At 34.7% G+C, this 18,232-nt stretch overlaps 2 protein-coding genes across 5 annotated transcripts; one reads left to right on the forward strand and one right to left on the reverse strand.

Annotated features, from left to right (window-relative positions):
- The first annotated feature begins 1,682 nt into the window (after positions 1 to 1,682).
- On the forward strand, positions 1,683 to 4,103 carry LOC102604273 (photosystem II 10 kDa polypeptide, chloroplastic-like). 2 transcript variants are annotated; one of them, XM_006344854.2, is made up of 5 exons: positions 1,683 to 1,913; positions 2,584 to 2,642; positions 2,830 to 2,887; positions 3,015 to 3,067; positions 3,814 to 4,103. In XM_006344854.2, exons 1-5 carry the CDS (start codon positions 1,763 to 1,765, stop codon positions 3,826 to 3,828), a joined length of 336 nt encoding a protein of 111 aa, XP_006344916.1. In that variant the 5' UTR covers positions 1,683 to 1,762; the 3' UTR covers positions 3,829 to 4,103. The 2 variants fall into 2 exon arrangements, with proteins under 2 accessions (XP_006344916.1, XP_006344915.1); XM_006344853.2 differs by having other exon boundaries at positions 2,830 to 2,882; positions 3,012 to 3,067.
- A 1,568-nt stretch (positions 4,104 to 5,671) lies between these two features.
- LOC102604826 (uncharacterized) lies at positions 5,672 to 17,401 on the reverse strand. 3 transcript variants are annotated; one of them, XR_367113.2, is made up of 6 exons: positions 17,027 to 17,401; positions 16,028 to 16,173; positions 14,845 to 14,901; positions 13,754 to 13,817; positions 6,133 to 8,304; positions 5,672 to 6,052 (listed from the first exon to the last, which is right to left on the reverse strand). XR_367113.2 is itself a non-coding variant. In XM_006344856.2 (5 exons), the coding sequence occupies exons 1-5, from the start codon at positions 17,091 to 17,093 to the stop codon at positions 6,188 to 6,190; spliced, it is 2,448 nt and encodes an 815-aa protein (XP_006344918.1). In that variant the 5' UTR covers positions 17,094 to 17,401; the 3' UTR covers positions 5,672 to 6,187. The 3 variants fall into 3 exon arrangements, 2 of the variants coding, with proteins under 2 accessions (XP_006344918.1, XP_006344917.1); XM_006344856.2 differs by having other exon boundaries at positions 5,672 to 8,304; positions 16,028 to 16,170; XM_006344855.2 differs by having other exon boundaries at positions 5,672 to 8,304.
- Between the last annotated feature and the right edge of the window lie 831 nt (positions 17,402 to 18,232).

Consider the following 18,232-nt stretch of genomic DNA (forward strand, 5'->3'; position numbering starts at 1 on the left):
ATGTATATATTAACTTTTGAACCCACTAACACAAGTGTGACCCTTGGTAGAGTGGTGAAAAGGGTTCAATTTTCCCAGCCAGCCCAAGCTCGAATCCCTGTTGCCACATTTTAGTTTTATTTTTTATATCTTGAACCCACTTCGTGAAAATCTTGGGTTTTATTTTTTATATCTTGAACCCACTTCGTGAAAATCTTGGGTTTTATTTTTTATATCTTGAACCCACTTCGTGAAAATCTTGGGTTTTATTTTTTATATCTTGAACCCACTTCGTGAAAATCTTGGGTTTTATTTTTTATATCTTGAACCCACTTCGTGAAAATCTTGGGTTTTATTTTTTATATCTTGAACCCACTTCGTGAAAATCTTGGGTTTTATTTTTTATATCTTGAACCCATTTCGTGAAAATCCTGGATCCGCCACTGCTTGTGGAGATTGCAAAAAGATAGCTTTGTCATAGATTGTCAGCCGGGATTCTTGCTTAGCTGGTATATCTGCTACGTAGTTAACCCTGTCTGAAAAAGCTATGTCGGACCATTGGATTCTGCAACTTCTTCAACAGACCTGCATTGAAGGATAATACATTCATATGGTGGAAGTGCATGATCAAGAAATTGTAAAACCTCAGTGGAGTCTGTTTCGATTTCAAAGGGTCCCCAATTAAGTGAGAAGGCTAGGTATTAAGAATGTTGAGCCAATTATTGTTGGTTGTTGGGAGAGCCAATTGTAAAAATCAAAGATATTCTAAATGAATTGTTATTATTTTATTACTTGTTACACTTTTTCTAACAAATGAAAATTCTCTATAGTCTCTTGTATATTAGTAAAAGTAATTTCACCATTAAAAATACATGAATTATTGATACAAAGTTAAACAGTAAAATTTATCACTAATTTTGTTTAGTGACGAATCTGTAATGAATTATTAAAAAGAATTCTTAGCTACAACGAATTGAGTGACAAAGTTCATAGTTAAGTTTTATTTTTTCTATAATATTTATTATTAAATGGGGTACACGTGCCTATGAAATTAGTATATATAATGGTAAACAACACAAATAGCATATATAGAGTCAAATTATGTATCTTTGTATCTGATTTTTAGTCTCGAAATACATGTATCTGGCGGGTTCAAATACATGTACCCTCAGACTCATGAGGTCAAAATTATGTGTAATTTGTTTTAAATATATTGTACCCAAATGGATTCGCATGTATCTAGAATACACTGACTTTCTCGTTTGTCACTCTCCAATATATCTTGCTCACCTCTCCTCCCTCTCGTTCGCCTCTCTTCTATGTATTTGTATTTCAGAATGTGAGACCTAATAAGTTTATTATTTATCGTAAAGCATCATCATTAATTAGGGGTTATTATTTTTTGTCTTTCTTATTCAAAAAGAACCTAAACAATGCGTGCATCTCTCTTCTTCTTTTTTTCATTTATTTTTCCTGTTTGAAAAAGTGATTGAGTATATAATAGGTCCCTCAATTGAAAGGCTGCCAATCCAATGAGTGAATTCCAACTATACAAAACTAGAACATAGCAAACTAGAAGTATGTGGAACATGCTAGATGCTAATTACAATTATGATAATAATAATCACATACACAAGTCAAATAACGCCACGTGTAATGAATGGTCAATTGTGTGTTTTTTTCTACTCCTATACATAAACGAATCATTGAGCAAATTAAAACAAACGTCAAGCAAAGTTTTAGGAAAAATAATAACTTTTTAGCAAATAAAAGAGTATACTATATGGCAAGTAGTGGAGTGATGATGATGAGTTCATTTAGCCTTAAACCCTCTCTCTTAAGAGTAGAAAAGGCATCAATAGCAAGGCCTTCAAACTCCAAATTGATAGTGAAGGCCAGTGGGGGAAAGAAGATTACCACCAATAAGCCTTATGGTATGTCTTTCTTAGCTTCCTCTCACTTAGTTTTACCCTATAGTATAATATGCAAAGTCAGAGAAAATAATAATCTTTACTTTACTTTTTTAAAAAAAATTAATGGTTCAGTTGGTTGGTTATATAAATTTTCGACTCTTCTGAGGATTTAATTCTCTATCTTGTAATATCTGACTATGGCATACATTTATTGGATTGATGCCCTTCATTTTCGAGTAAGTGTTGCACTTTTTAGTTATAGTAGCTAGGAAGGAAAGAGAGTTTCGAATATAAATGATTTTTCTCTTCTTCTGTTAAGATACATATTTCTAGTTAGGACTTGATCTAGAGATTAATTGACCTTGAAACATAAAGTTACAAGACCATAAACGTGTGCCCCACCTTAAAAGATTCCAACTATTTCTCATTCTCCTACATCAAATTAAAAAGAAAATGTCTTACTCTAGTAGTAACATCAACTTGGAGAGAGATTTTTGTCGTTATAATTAACAGATAAAATTTAGTGATTGCTAAAGTTAATTACTTTCATGAGATCAAAAATAGTTTTAAAAATTCTAATGATGTTAATTATGATAAATAATAATTATGTTATTAGCAATTTTTATTAAAAGATCATGCAATCATATATATATATGATGATCATTGTTAACACAATTGGTGTGTAAATTAGGAATTAATGGAGGCTTGAACTTGCAAGATGGTGTTGATGCCTCTGGCAGGAAGGCCAAGGTTTGTTCTCATCTTGACACCGGTCTTATGTCAAAGAAAAAAAATTACTATGAGTATATTTGGTACGAAGGAATTTCTAAAAGTTGTATATTTAATACGTCAAAATATTTTCTTTAAAAGACTCAATTTTCATGATGAATAGTTCCATAATTGACATTTTGTGAAAATCTATTGTTGCTATGTATAGGGAAAGGGTGTTTACCAATTCGTGAAGAAATATGGAGCTAATGTTGATGGATATACAGGTTGGTTAATTTGATTATTACTTCTCATTAAGGACAGAGCTAGTAATCCGCATGAAATTGACATTTCATAAATTACTCTGGAGATGTAGTATTAATTAATTTATATATTACTTGAATTAAAATGCAGTCCTATCTATAACCCGGATGAATGGTCCCCAAGTGGCGATGTCTATGTTGGCGGTATGACTTTCAATTATTATTATTATTTGAGTTTTATATTCTGCGCATTATCAAATTATGCTAGCATATTACAAGGGAAACTTATAATATTTCGAAATTATTATGTAACATAACAATATTTTACAAATCATAATAATTATTGATATAGGCTTTTAATTTTGATAAACCTAATTTCTTCCTATAATCCACAATACAAAGATTGTATAAAACAAAAAAAAAATGAGAGCGCCCCGACCTTGACCCGAGACACATTGAAATTGAGCCTCAATTCGGCACTCGAGACTTGAGACTCGAGACTCGATCCATGACCCCTAATTGAGGACCCATGATCCAACTTCAATTATTTGAGACTCAATACAACTATAACCCGTGACTAGAATATGACGTATGTATATATGTATGCATGCATGATATCTAAGATGTATGTGTATGTATGTATATACATGATAGGGTATGAATGTATGATAACTAGCATATGTATGTATGCATGTATATTATATGTTTTGGAAAAAAAAAAACTTTTCTTGTTTTAAAGCTAAATAATCTCACTCTAACTTGTTAGTAGAGGCACATTATAGTGATATTTATGAAGATTTCAGCTGATTCTTTATATCGAACATGATAAATAATTTAGCAAATAAAATGATATATAAACATATAATAACATATTATATTGCATTGATAATATAAAATATATATATATATATTATTGTCAGTGTATATAATTTAAGCTTTTATTATTGCAGGTACCACTGGCTTAGCCCTTTGGGCAGTAACGTTAGTTGGACTTCTTGCGGGAGGTGCTCTGCTAGTCTACAACACAAGTGCTTTGGCACAGTAGATAATGAAACTGAAAAAGTAATTGAATCGAAGAATCGAATTTACTCTGATATCTATCGAAATTATTATCTCATCAGCACTTAAGTTGTATTTTGGCCTATTCTGTGAAATATATAACTTGTTGATAATATTTTGTACTAAAAAGAACTTTTTGGCCTCTTAATTAATATGTATGTATCGTAATTTACAAGTTGTGGATATTTATATCATTATAACCTTTTGCTTCAACTACCTTTAAAACAATTGACAGCTAAAAGTAGCCACCATATGTTATCAATAAAGTCATAGGAAATAAAAAGGTTCTCTCATTTTTAATCTCATAAATAATTAATTACATGCTATTTCTGAAGAATTTAATATGTCGAAAGTATATAGTTCAAAATTTTGAAAAAAGTATTCAATTAGATTGTAAAAAGACTATTGTATGATTTGAAGTAATTTGAACACATGCGATACAACCATCTTAATTAGTGACTACTTTTAAAAAAAAAGTTATAAAAATGATGTAATTTGTCCATATGTTTTAATAAAGAAAAATATACATTGAAGTTTGTCATACTTCTTGTTTATGATGACGGCATAAACTTTATTGGCACTCCAATAGAGCTTCAAAGATAAGTGATTATTTAAAGAACGAATTTGAGAAGAAAGATCTTAAAAGGACAAAATCATTTGTAAATTGAGAATTTGGCTCAATCTGCATATACAAAAAAAAAAGGTGTTGAAAAGATTTTATCATGATTGTTCAATCACTTGATATGAATAAGAATTCATTCCGACCTCAAAACAAAATGACAAGATTGTTTATCTTGAAGTACCTTATATATCCTACTGCAATTGATGCACTAATGTATCCTTCTAACATTACAAGGCATGTTATAACCTTTTCGATTAATTTGTAAGCAAGGTATAATTCTTTTCCTACTGGAGACATTGAAATGGGATCAAACGCATTGTGATACCTAAAAAGGACTATCGATATTGACTTATTTTATTCTAACTATTGCTAGCAAAATTTTAACTAGATACATTATCTATCAATTAGATTCAAAGGGGAGTACTATAAAAACGTGTACAAGCCTCTTCACTGTAAATTATTTCCAAGGGAAATAAGAAGTCTTGTCTATCCTCTTTTCCCCCCCTACTATATTATTATTATTATTTTATAATTTCATAACACAAAGTTCCTATTTTTAAGGGGCACGTTATACCCTGTTAATACACAAGTGGCAGATGACTTTTTTTCATCTGGAGAATACAAGTTGAAAGTGCTAATCTGGTGACTGCAACAAAAGCTGATGTGATGTCCTTTAAATTATAAACTCAGTAAGTAATGGTCCACCCCTCTACTCTTCTCCGCTTAAATATCAGGCTTTCATCAATACCAGGGTTCAAACTCGTAAGATATACCTAACCAACACATCACGCACTATGCTCTTACCACTAAAACAAGGCACTATGCTCTTGCCACTAAACCAAAGCCCCGCACGCTATTTTACAGACTGAGGATTTTATTTTCTGTTAAAACTGTCTTCCCTAGCTATATTTGATATTAGTCACGACTTCTCTAGTCTCTGAATATCTCAGGCTCAAGGCAAAACATTAAGTGCTACCTCTTGCTAGTGCTTTCTTAAGTAACCAAAAGGCAATGAATTGAGATTTAGCTCACCAATTTGCACCTTGAAATTGAATACCTGTCCTAGGATCAATCTCACAGGTAATAACTAGACTCCCCTCATATTCAACTTCTTGAATATTTTCTTATAGCATAAGCTGGAACATGGTACCCACCATCAACTGTTCCAAAGCTTCAACATTCATTCACATAATTATCAAACATTTTTAACTTATAACAAATTCCTCCCCATATCCTCCAAAACTAGAAGCTGAATGTTTTCTCTAGTTGAATACTGTACAAAGTTATACTAAAAATCCCTCAGAACATAGGACTATCATGGATGAGAAAACAGCATACGATAAAACTCCAGATTAAAAAGAAAACTAGAACATATTACAGCAACAGCCTACTTCACAACTTTGTCTGAAGCAGCACAGTACCAACAGGGATGACCACATCCATGTCTAAACGAGAATGAAGTTTCTTGCTCTCCGACCAGAATACTACAGATGATCCGACTCCATGTCCTGCAACTCCAACAATGTTTTGTCATAAACACCATATGTGCCGAGGAAAGCAATCCATGAACCAGCGCGTTTTGACATACCTCATGACAATCTTCAAGGGAACATCAAATAGTTGATATCAATCTCCAATAAAAATCATGTACCACCACTTCCCCCACTTTGGCTACCAACACCCAGCACAGGCATAGACCTATGTGCAAATTCTAACAGGACCTTTCTCTGTTGTTCACTAGTGTGAGGAAGACTCGCACGCAAAAGTTCAACAGGCATCTCCCTACTAATAGCTTTGGCTGCATCAGATCCACTGACAGCCACATCCGGTGGGCCTTGTGTCAAGAAACATTGCATTACAGTGTCGTATTTGCTGAAACAGTATTTTGTGAGTAACCCAAAAAATGCATCAAACGAGGCCTGCCAGAATGCCCTATTAGGCATGCTGCACTTGCCAGCAGCATGGGGATCTCTTAAGAGCTCAGTCGCCCTCTCAAGAATAGATTTTAGAACAACAGATGCCCCATCTCCAGCAGGGCTTCCAACGGGACGGAGTGGAGGAGGCTCTGCTGAACAAACCACTGATGCAAGACAGGCAGCAAGTGCTTTGAGCTCCATTTCACAAATACACAGTGACACAGTCCTTCCAAGGTTCACAGTAGTCTCAGTTGCACCATGATCACTTGGAAGCCCACCAAACAAGAACCTTAGATGACGGAAAATAGCCATGCAAACCACCCTGGTCAGTTCACTTCCAGGGAAAAGAAGCTGAAGGTACCGTACTAGCAGTTTCCGGCCCTTGGGAAGTGAGACAATCCTCAAGAAGACAACATCATCTTTAGCAGCCAAATTCACAGTGTGGACACTTTTGCCAAGGGGGTCAACTAGCTGAAGTGATGAGGCCAAATCCTCAAGCAGAACCTGCCGCCTGCGTTTCAACTGATCTCCTCCATCTGGAACCTGGTTAAACTGTAGGAACCGGTCAATATCATCAACGTCAAGAAGAAGACAGAGTCCATCCTCAATAGTCACCCTAGCTGCTAGCATTGGCTCTTGCTCCAGAGGTTTCTCAGACATTTTCTGTTCAATGCATCCAGTAGCAGATGATTTTGGTGGATCAACTTCAAGAAGCGGGCGGGGCCTGCGAATAGAAGAGAAAGCAACCCTTCCAAGAGCATCAACCTGGAGAAAAGGATGTGGATCAGTATTAGCACGAGCTCGAGCACTACCATCCCTCAAATTATTTGGGCAGAAATGGTGCTTCAACTTTGCACCAGCAGACTTTTTGGCCAGACAAGCTTGGTGATAATAATCATCAACATAAGGATCATTGCTATGGGTAGCAGCCAGCTGTGCTCTAAGAATATTCTCTAATTCATCTGTTGACATGTACTTGGATCTAAATCTTGGCCATGCGCTAACATTTCTCTGGCTACTAACGTCAAAACCTAGTTGAGGGTAATGCATGCCCTGTCTGCCTCTCAGCATTAGTTTTGCCTTTTGATCTCTTAAATCAGCCAACCCAAGCATATCAAAATTGTTCATCATCTGCGAGGGTGGAGACATATGGTGATTAAACAGTTGAGATTGCAACCCTGGCAAACGGCCATAGGGTGGATGCAAGGGGTGCTGTTGGCCAGGTTGCTGGGGTAGCTGCAGCCCCCCATGTGGTGGCGCGAAACCATTTTGGCGATGTGACTGCTGGGTAATCATATTACTGGTCATGCTTGATTGCTCCCCCGGATATAAAGTAGATTGCTTCAACCATTGGCTTGGAATTTGATTATGAAGGGGAAGCCCAGGAGGTGTGCCCTGAGCAAACTTTCCACCATACTGCGGGCCAAGATGTGAGGCAGTTAATTGATTTGCAGTGTTTAAGAAGGGAGAAAAGTTAGGAGAGGAAACTGGCATTTGCTGTCCACCGGGATGATTTGGACCATTTGGGTTCCGTAATTGGTTATTTGCGGAAGCTTGTGGATGCCTTGCACTAGGAGGGAATGAAGTGAAAGGCAATTCTGGGATGAGTCCTGGCTCACTGGAGTAGTGGTGGTTCGGGGTTTGCTGTTGATATTCATGTTGCTGTTGTTGCTCAGGGTATGAGGAAGTCCTGTACAAAGTATTTGATTCCAAAAGGTGAGCAGCAGAAGAATATGGCAGTGATGGCCATCTTTTGCTGTCATTGCTTTCACCCCCATCAAGAGCTTTCCGGTCAATCCAATTACGAAAATCTGCATCTTGTGACCACTCAACAGCTGATGAGCCTGAAACATTGATCATATGGAAAAAATATACCTTCAGTTAACTAATTGACCAAAAATGAATTAAATAAGGCATGATGATCTCCAGAGCAAACTTTATAATGGTTAGAGAACTATAACGTATAAACTACATCTCTACCGAGAAAGGTAAAAGAAAAAACTCATCTTGTGACCCATATGTGATAACCAAGTGATACATGTAAATCGAAGTCGCCGAGTTTTTATTTCAACACATCACCAAACAAACTCTAGTTCCCAGTCAAGGTGTTCGGCATATTTGCTACTTAATCTATTTATCATAAAAGCACTAATACTAAAACGCTAAATGTTGATGAACGAAAATATCCTAGAACTGTTGATAGACTTTTATACCCTTTATAAAAAATTAAAAATTTTCCTTTTAAGAAGCAATTAAATGATGGCTGTAATTGTAATATCCAAAATCTTACCTAATATTGTTATTTGGCTGAAATCGTAAAATTTGAATCCTAAAGTTTTATGGTGGATGTGCTGATGTTTTATTCCTATCCTTATTAGAATCGAACGCTAAAAACACACTACCTATATATCTCACCAGCTGAGAGTTTTACATTTTGAGAGCCTTCTTAGATATTCGTACATTGAAATGGATTGTTTCTATGTCCAACATTTAGCTTCGAAAGAATGTATATCACAGACCAACTAATTGATCATTTTTATCAATTTAGAAAGCCATAAGAATTCAAGTTGACTTGACCTTTAAACTTTGGAAGAATTTGATTTACCCTTCAAAAATCAAATTCTTTTTCCAACTAACTAAAATTCCTATTTGCTAAAACTGTAATGTTTAAGGCTTCAGTCAATATGAAGGATATTGGCGAAAACTAAAATTATACTTGCAACTTTGTAATTGTGTGCGACTGAAGAACTCGTGCTCTAAATATATAGGATATTGAATTCCACTAAAATTATACTTACAAAATTTGTTATTGTGTGGTTGAAGAACTCATGTTCGCAATGAAAATGGTTTTGCTAAATAAGACTCAATTTGTATAGGAATAGATTGAGCTTTTTACATAAACCTTATTCGTATAAAATTTGCTTCGTAATGTTGATGTATTCCTTTATGCCTAGATGACCACATGGCTTTCCACCACTAAGTTGCTCAGACTCGGGTGCAAGTGTCTGATACGGGTGCAGATCTAGAGGTCTAATCCCTCATGGTTTAAATTCTAAGATTCGGGGGTACGGATATGAGTGCGGAGATTCGGCTAAAAACAATTCATATATCTACAACTAGAGTCGTAAAATTGTGGAAAACTTCCCAGATATTTTGAGGAGAAAATATTGATTAAGAGGAGAATCCCAAAAAGAGATAAAAGGAGAAAATATTGATCAAGAGGAAAATCCAAGACATAGAATAAAAGAAAAGGACGGACATAGAAATTTATAGATACAAGGTATTCTATTAGCTTTTGAGAAAGTAAGGTATTCCATTTTCTTCAATTTCACTTTAGTTTTTGTTTTGATTAGTCCCGAATTTCTCCATCAATTTTGGTCAAAGTACCCAAAGGTGCGGGCACTAAGGCTGGGCACCGAACCGGAATGGGACCACCGGACCAGAACGAACCGGTACCGGACCGGAACGGGACGGTTTGACCGGGTTGTTGACCGGTACCGGGATGAACCGGACCGGAACTACCGGGATGGAGGCTCAGTTCCGTCCCGTCCCACTATATACCGGGATAGAACCATGACAGACCGGAATGGACCAGAGCGGATCAGGATGGGATAAACGGGACGGCACATATAGCTATTTCAAAAAATAATTATTTTTTTGAGTTATTTTGAATTACGAAAATACGAATGTTTTTTTATTTTCTAAGTTATATTAGTTTATAGTATTTAAGTTTTAAAATTTATAATAATTTTACTTAAGTTTATTTTAAAGATATTTTTTTAAATTTTTACGTATATTAGTTTGTAAGTTAAGTTTAATTAAGTAGTTTTTTAAGTTTTTGAGCTTATGTAGTTATGTTATAAGTTTTAAAGATTTGAATCTTTTGAAGTTTATAAGTTATTAAGTTATACTTATAACTTGTAAGTTAAATAACTTAAGTTTGTAATTTTAAAAAATTAAATAAACAAAAAAGATATGCTAATAAAAGTAAATAATGACAAAAATATTATTTTTATTTTAATTAAAAATGATTTACCGGGACTGGACCGGTACCGGACCGGACCGGAACGGAACCGGAATGAACCGGTATACCGGTACCAAATCATGATACCGTTCCGTTCCGTGTACCGGTCAATGTATCCCATCCCATCCCGAATACTACCGGACCGGAATGGTACCGGAATGGTACCGGAACGGTACCGGTACAACCCATTCCGGTGCCCAGCCTTAGCGGGCACCAAAAGTGAAGAGTCCGAGGAACTTAATTCCACCATACTATTTGGTATGTTCCTATGCGTCCTTTCAAGCATTAAGCATAGCAATGAATCTTCGTCAACATTGTTCGATACATAGATCTATATATTCTGACTCAATTTAGTTCTAGCACGCTAGATCCATATTGGGTCAGCTTAATTTAATAATTAGAGGTTCTTAATACTAGGTTGTTTCTTCTTTTATTGTTCAATTGTGAGTTTTGTCACGTCCTCTTTTAAGGTTATTTCCGTAATTTGAAAAAATGGGTTTGTTTACTATGTGGGTTTCTTATTGTTAAGAAGTCCCACATCGGTAGAGGGATGGAAAATTGGTCACCTTATATGGACTTGGACAGACCTCCCCTCATGAGTTAGCTTTTTGGGTTGAGTCACGCTCAGGTGTCATATCTTTACATGGTATCAGAGTCAGGCCCATCCCATTTTGTTGTTCACTGATGTTATGCCCACATTTTAAGTGTTCACGCTCCAGTTCAGGTTTGGACGTTCAAGGGAGTGTTAAGAAGTCCCACATCGGCAGATTGATGGGAAATTGATCTCCTTATATGAGCTTGGACAAACCACAATAATGAGCTAGCTTTTGGGGTTGAATTAGGCCCAAGTGTCATATCTTTACAATCATATTTTATAAAATACATATTTAAAAAGAAACAAACTATTTTGCATTCATAGATCGTTGTGAGGCAGCACATTCCACCCATGGACAATTAACGTTGTTTTCTCTTCCCAATTGAGGACTTGAGGTTATTGGAGCAAAAAAGTTATTAGTGGGATTATGAGTGGACAATTAACCAACATGTTCTTTTTTCTTTGCAATATTCTCATGTGAAATAGAACTGACTAGCAACTTACTTACACTCGCCTTTTTGGCCATTTTGATCCCCTTGATGGTTATCTCGCTAAGTTATATTATTTCGAGTCACTCTTTTGACTAAAAATGGTAATAAGAAGGATGACTTTAGAGGAAAACCAAATTTGGGGAAGTAGATTTGTCGATATCAAACTTACCTAAATTCTCTTTCTACGCATATATCTGCTTGATTTGGAGTCTGCCACGTAAATGTGTGAACCTTCTACAAAATCATAGCATTATTAAATTTCTTCAATTGTTTGTTATAATAATGTGGATTAGGACTTTTAGGCAAGACTTTATGTACCTTTCTTAAAATTCCCAAGCCATTTAGGGAATGTTTTCTACTAAGAAAACAAATTTCATTCATTCTTTTTTTTTTATAACCGAGAAATCTGTCACTGACCCGCCCTTTGGACCAATCACAGTCTTCTAAACTCAGTGGATAATGGACCCGCCCCTCTACCCTTCTCTACTTAAATATCGGGCTTTGCTTTGCATGGTGTGGAGCTTGAACCTGCAACCTAAGCCACAAATCCTCGGCCTTTTGCCACTCGAGCTAGGCCTTGGGGAAACAATTTCATTCGTTCTTGGTAACTACTTTTCTTTTACATTAAAAAATTGGAAAATTTTGAATAAAAAATTAGGTCATCCTCTATTTCATTTGGTTTTTCTTTATTGTTGTTGAATTATGAATACTTTTAAATTGATTTATGTTACTTTTAACTCCAAAGTGAATACTACTCCCTCCATCCCAATTTATGTGATGGTGTTTGACTTAGCACGAAGTTTAAGAAATAAAGGAAGACTTCGAAACATGATCTAAAATAAGTCATAGATATTTGTGTGGCTATAAATCATCTCATTAAAGGTAGAATGGATATTTTAAAGTTGAATTGTTACAAAATATAGAAAGGTGTCTTTGTTTTTAGACGGGCAAAAAAGGAAAGAGTGTCACATGAAAAGGGATGAGAGGGAGTAATTGTTTTTTGAGCATCAGATCACACTAATGATTTACCCTAAGTTGTGCGGACTCTTCACTTCCGATGCCGCACCCGTGTCGAATACTCCAAAAATACACTACTTTTGGCGAATCTGACACGCGTCCCTTGACAATATTGAACTGAGCAACATAGGATCTACCCGACATTGATCTAATTTTATGTTGCAAGGAAACAAAGCAACAAGTAAAGTAAATGTAACTCCAATTCTAATCGTCATTATTTTCTTTTATTCATAGTAGCCAAGTGTAGTCGTATTTTTATGTGGAATAGGCAAGGGATCAACCCCTTCTTCTCGTCCTCTCTTTATTTAGTAGTAGTATTTTGTATTAGTGTAGTATCTTATTCTTCAATTTTCACTACTACCTATTGCTTCATTTGTTCAGTTTATCTTGATATTTCCTTTCTACCATGTTTTGTCTACACTTCTTTTGGATTGAGAGTAATCAAAAACAGTTTCTCTACCTCAGAAGGGTAGGAGATAAAGTATGTGCACACCGTACCCATCCCAAACCCCATTTGTGGGAATACACTAGTATGTTTTTTTGTTTCCTACACTGTGTCTGATACCCCAGACTAAATCTGAATTCACGTCTGAAAGTCCCACATTGGAGTTATAGCGCTCCCTAAAAAAGGTGGTGGTGGAGGAGGTGGTGTTGCATGAGAAACAAGAAATATTTCAAATTACATAATTTTTCTTTCTTATAAATTTTTTAATTAATATATAAGATCAAGTAACATATTGCTTTAGATTATATTTTATATCAATTATCGTGGGGGGTATACATGTAGTGCACATGAAATATAGAGTAGTGGAACTAAAGAGCTACAATCCCTAACATCACAAAGCAAAATCCAAATAGATAATTAAACAGAATATTAATAATTAAGAAAGCAAGGTAACGTACAAGAACCTCTTAAGGAAAAGCATATGCCAAATTAGGTTAAAGTCGAATAAATACGAATGTTCTTACGCATATCACAATATCTGATCACTTAGCCCATCTATTTCTTTTCTGAAGGCTCCAAGATAAAAGATACAACCAGAATATGTCCAGAAAGAAATAAGAATAGTATCTGGGCATTGTTTTCAAATTTATCTAGCTTTTATAACAACAAAATTGGATATATTCCAGAAGTAATCCAAAAAATATCCATACAGTATACTTACTCTCTCTGTATTCCCGATCACCAATAAATCCTGGCTTTATGGCACCACCATCATCCTTGTTAAACTGTGAAAGAAGGTGGTCAAGTAAGATATTAATAATAAGCAATACAACAGTTTGTAGGACTTAAGATGACAAGCTACCATGAAAGTAGAGTGGAGGCATTTCATGACAAGCTACCATAGTGCGATGAACTTCCAGCAGATGTCAAGAAAACATCGGGTCAACATGAACAGGAAAGTACTTTCATGAAATGCCTCCACTCTTGTTTTACCAGAATCAGATCAATAACCAAGTTTGATCAAGTAAAAGTGCACTACAAGATGCTGTGGTACCATCAAATCACTTATTGAGGGGTCACCATGAACTTAATCTACCGGATTTCTAATAAGCAAAATGCACAAAGACAACAATGCACGGTACCAACTCTCAAAAACATATTTTCAAACACCAAATTTGAATGCATTGATAGTAAGGAATTGATCACAGGGTTATAAAAGCTAGGTGCATCACTTTTTTTCCTTCTTTGATTTCTACAAAGCTGCATGAGGGACAATGAGAATGCAATCTGATGGCTGGGAATGATGGGCACATCTCATGTTGGAAATGGATGTCCAAAGAGAAAGGAGCTCAAAAGCAGTTTCCCCAGGAAAGGATAAGCGTGAACTGGAGTTTTAACATTTTGAGAAAAATCTAACACTAGTTGCTGTCGTACAAGACTGTTGAGTCAGAAATTTCATCCTTAAATATCCTAGAGTTAAGAGAAAAACGATCTTGTTCTGTACTATAAGGTTGCAGTAGGCTCAGGCATCCGGTACTACAAACTTGCAGAAATCATTGCTACATGGGCAAAAGATTGTAAGGTCCTACTCAGAAGGCAATGTAGACCAAAGAAAGCACTAACAATCCTGTGAAGCTTGAACACTCTGGAGAACAGGGTACATAAATTAAACAGGCTCTAAAACTCCCACATTCATTGTGCTTGGAAAAATCATGGAAGCTAAGTCATCTCAGTTACTCCTCACAAAGATATAGCACACTAAGAATAACAAAAATGGTTTGCATTGCACCAAGACACTTTAAAAAGAATTACCTTGGAAAATGTGCTGCTAAGGTCATCAATCTCAGATAAAGATCCAAGAGCTCCACCCTACAAGTGAGAAATTGTTTAGTGGCAAAGGTTCACCAATTTAGCACCCAACTACTAAGAACTAAAAGTTCAACTGACGTGCACACTCATTCAACACATAAAGGAACCAACCCATGATTTTGAAATGTAATAGTATGCATGACACCTAACGTTGCAAATATACAAGACTATTAACATTGTTATCTGCTTCAATTTCTCATCAAAGAAGTTTTCGACCACTTCAAAATCCGTAATAACCTTCTTATTCCCCATAAAGATATACCCAAAAAGAAAACGATTACCACAATCAACTTATCAATAAAGAAGGGAAAAAAAAAACAATCAATCAAATGAGTGATTAATAGCCCGGTGACTCGGCCCTAATATCTCCAAGACACTAAAGACTTTGTCCGAATAAACAGAAAGAATGCAATAATCACCAAAAGCACCAGAACATATACCTCAATGCCAAACTAGTTAGGAGCAGAACGGCAAAATGCCACAGCTAAAATATATTTTTCTAAAGAAAGATCTCATCTAAAACTATTTAAACGGGAAAAAAAACTATGCTACAACAGACTTCTGGAGGAGGATTCTAACATGATTGGAAATATGATCTAAACCCATGACCATCTAAACTTAGCATGCAAATCTTAAAGAATTCCTCCCTCATGTTTGGTAGCTAAATGATTAATGCTTATCTAAATGAATCCAGACCAAGAAATTAGCTTCAGAGGTAATCAAACTTCTTAGCATAAAAGTATCAGAACATCAATTTAAAGATCAAGTGCAAAAACAAACCTAAGATGAGGATCTACTAGAAAAAAAAAAACCTAAAACAACTTCCACCAATGAATGCACAGGTGAGAGAGAGGAAAAGCAAACCTAAGAGTCTATCTATGTATTAGAATCTTACACAAATTAAACATTCTAAATAGGAGTAGTAAAAAATAAGCAGTATCTAGAAAGAAGCTATTAAGCCAAATCAGAAGAAAACTGAAGGTATGTACACAAAGTTGTTTTGATATTTGACACGCTGCCTGTCCCCAACATAAGTACGATTAAAAAAGGAATCTCTTTTTTGATAAACAACAATTAAAAAGGCATCTAAAAACATAAATGCAAAAGGCCAAAAGTTAAAAGCAACCTCTTCTCGGCCTAATTGATACTCTTCATCATCAAACCCAACCGGAGGAAGAACATCCTCTTCATCTTCCAATCCACCCAGTTCAACTTCTTCAACAACGTCATTACCAAAGAACGCATACTGTGAAGCATCAAATGTTTCTTCTGCTGCATCACCAAAAGGGAAGTCAAACTTTATAAATCAACCATGAACAGTAGCAAGCAAATCCACCATAAATAATTTCATTTGACACAGAACTAATGCAGAGTGACGAAGCAAGCCATGGACATCAAACTATCTGCATCACAAGACTACGTAGGCATCCTAACCAGCATCCCTTCATACTTGGAAATGAACCCAAAAGAAAAAAAAAGACTAACAACAGAATCATGTGAAAAAAGCCATTTGAACACCAAGAGAGTAAGAATGAACAGTAAATCATAAATCCCAGAGAAACCATCACAGTAGAACAATTATCATAGTAATAAAATCACTCAACATACATTCTCAAAATTTAAATATTTTAAGAAACACCCAATGGATTGTGGCATTGCATCAATGAAGATGAATCAAGCACCATTGGACAAGCAAGAAAACTAGGTAATTTGTTCACATCTGCATCACAAAGGTCATATGGGAATCCTACACCATGAATCCCCAAAAAAAAAAAACTAACAACAGAAACCCATTTAAACAGTGAAGCATAAATCCCAGAGACTAACAACAGAATCTCAAAATTCAATTTTTTTTAACGAACACCCAAAGGATTGTGGCATTGCATCAATGAAGCTGGATTGAAGACCAGGAGAGGAGGTCCTCAATCTCAGCACAAGCAAGAAAACTATGTAATCCATTTTAATTAGGGTGGCCCAACACCATCATTTCTACAAATCAAAAAAAAAATCAGACTAGGTTTTTTTTTACTTCTTCAATTTCATTTGATAAGAAAAATCTAAGAGTAAACTCAACAAAGCAAAACTTAACAAATAAAACAAAGATCTAAAAATAGCAAATTTTAACCTGCAGGTCGGTTGTCACCGAATTCCATAAAACTCCTACTCCCACCACCGCCTTCAAATCCGTCCATATATAAAACAATCAATCAATCTGAGAATTTTTTCTTCTATAAATTAAAGCAAGTTGAAATCATGTATAGAGCACCAAAAACTTGAATTAAAAAAGGGGAACTATTTGATCTATCCCATTAGAGAGTTGAAAATTCAATCTGGGAAAGTCAAACCTAAAATCTAGAGAAATAGATGGGAGAGAAAGAGAAGTTCTAGGGTTTCTAAGAATTGGGGAAATTTTTCATTGGAAGAGAAGAGAAATTTTTCTGTTGAGATTTTTGGTGTGAGGCATCTGGGCTTGGGGATAACAAGGTTGTAACGCCTTTGGCCTTTGCCTTCTTTTGTTTTTTATTTAACTTTTTTTCATTACGAGTGTCAAATCATTTTTTTTTATTTAATAAAAATATTTTATAAAATTGTAGTTTTTTTTTTTGTAGTAATAGAGTCATTTGATTTTTTTTACTTAAAAAATTAATTAACTTTTATACAAAAAATGTCTTGGGTAAAGTTTTTGTTTAAAAGGATGTGGAGGAACTTTTTAAAAAAGTTTCAAAAAGAATTTGACTTTTTCTTGACTATCTTAATTAGGAATTTTTTAGAGCAATGAAAAATTAATTCGGATTAAGAAATTAACTTGAAAACAATATATTATTTGGTTTGGTATCATCCAATGTTATTAAATTTAATAAAAATTGGTAATGTTTAGCTTGTTTTGATATTAAAAATAAATAAAACAAAATATTGAACAAACACGAATTAATATATGTTTATATAATTAGTATTTTCTATTATTATAAATTAAAGTTCTATTACAAAATTATTTTTCATTGTTAGGCTTTTCGCTATTAAATCATTACTCGTATTTAATGTGATTTGGATTTTATTGGGTAAGAAAATGCATTTTGTTAGTTGAGATATATCAGTTAAATAATAATTAAAATGTTGCATATTCATGTGGTTTAAATTGTAATGATCAAAATTAGCATGTATTTAAAAATATGAATAATCAATTATTTTGAAGCAATGTTCACAATATAACCTCCACCAGTAAATTTTATAGACTGTCTAAGTCATCTCAAGTTTACTAGATATTCAACACTTATCTAAATTTTCAGTTACAAAGAAATGCATTTTGCTAGTTGTTGATACGTTAATTAAA

The sequence above is a fragment of the Solanum tuberosum genome, unplaced genomic scaffold (genome assembly GCF_000226075.1).
Source record: "Solanum tuberosum cultivar DM 1-3 516 R44 unplaced genomic scaffold, SolTub_3.0 scf00056, whole genome shotgun sequence".
Classification (NCBI taxonomy): Eukaryota; Viridiplantae; Streptophyta; class Magnoliopsida; order Solanales; family Solanaceae; genus Solanum; species Solanum tuberosum.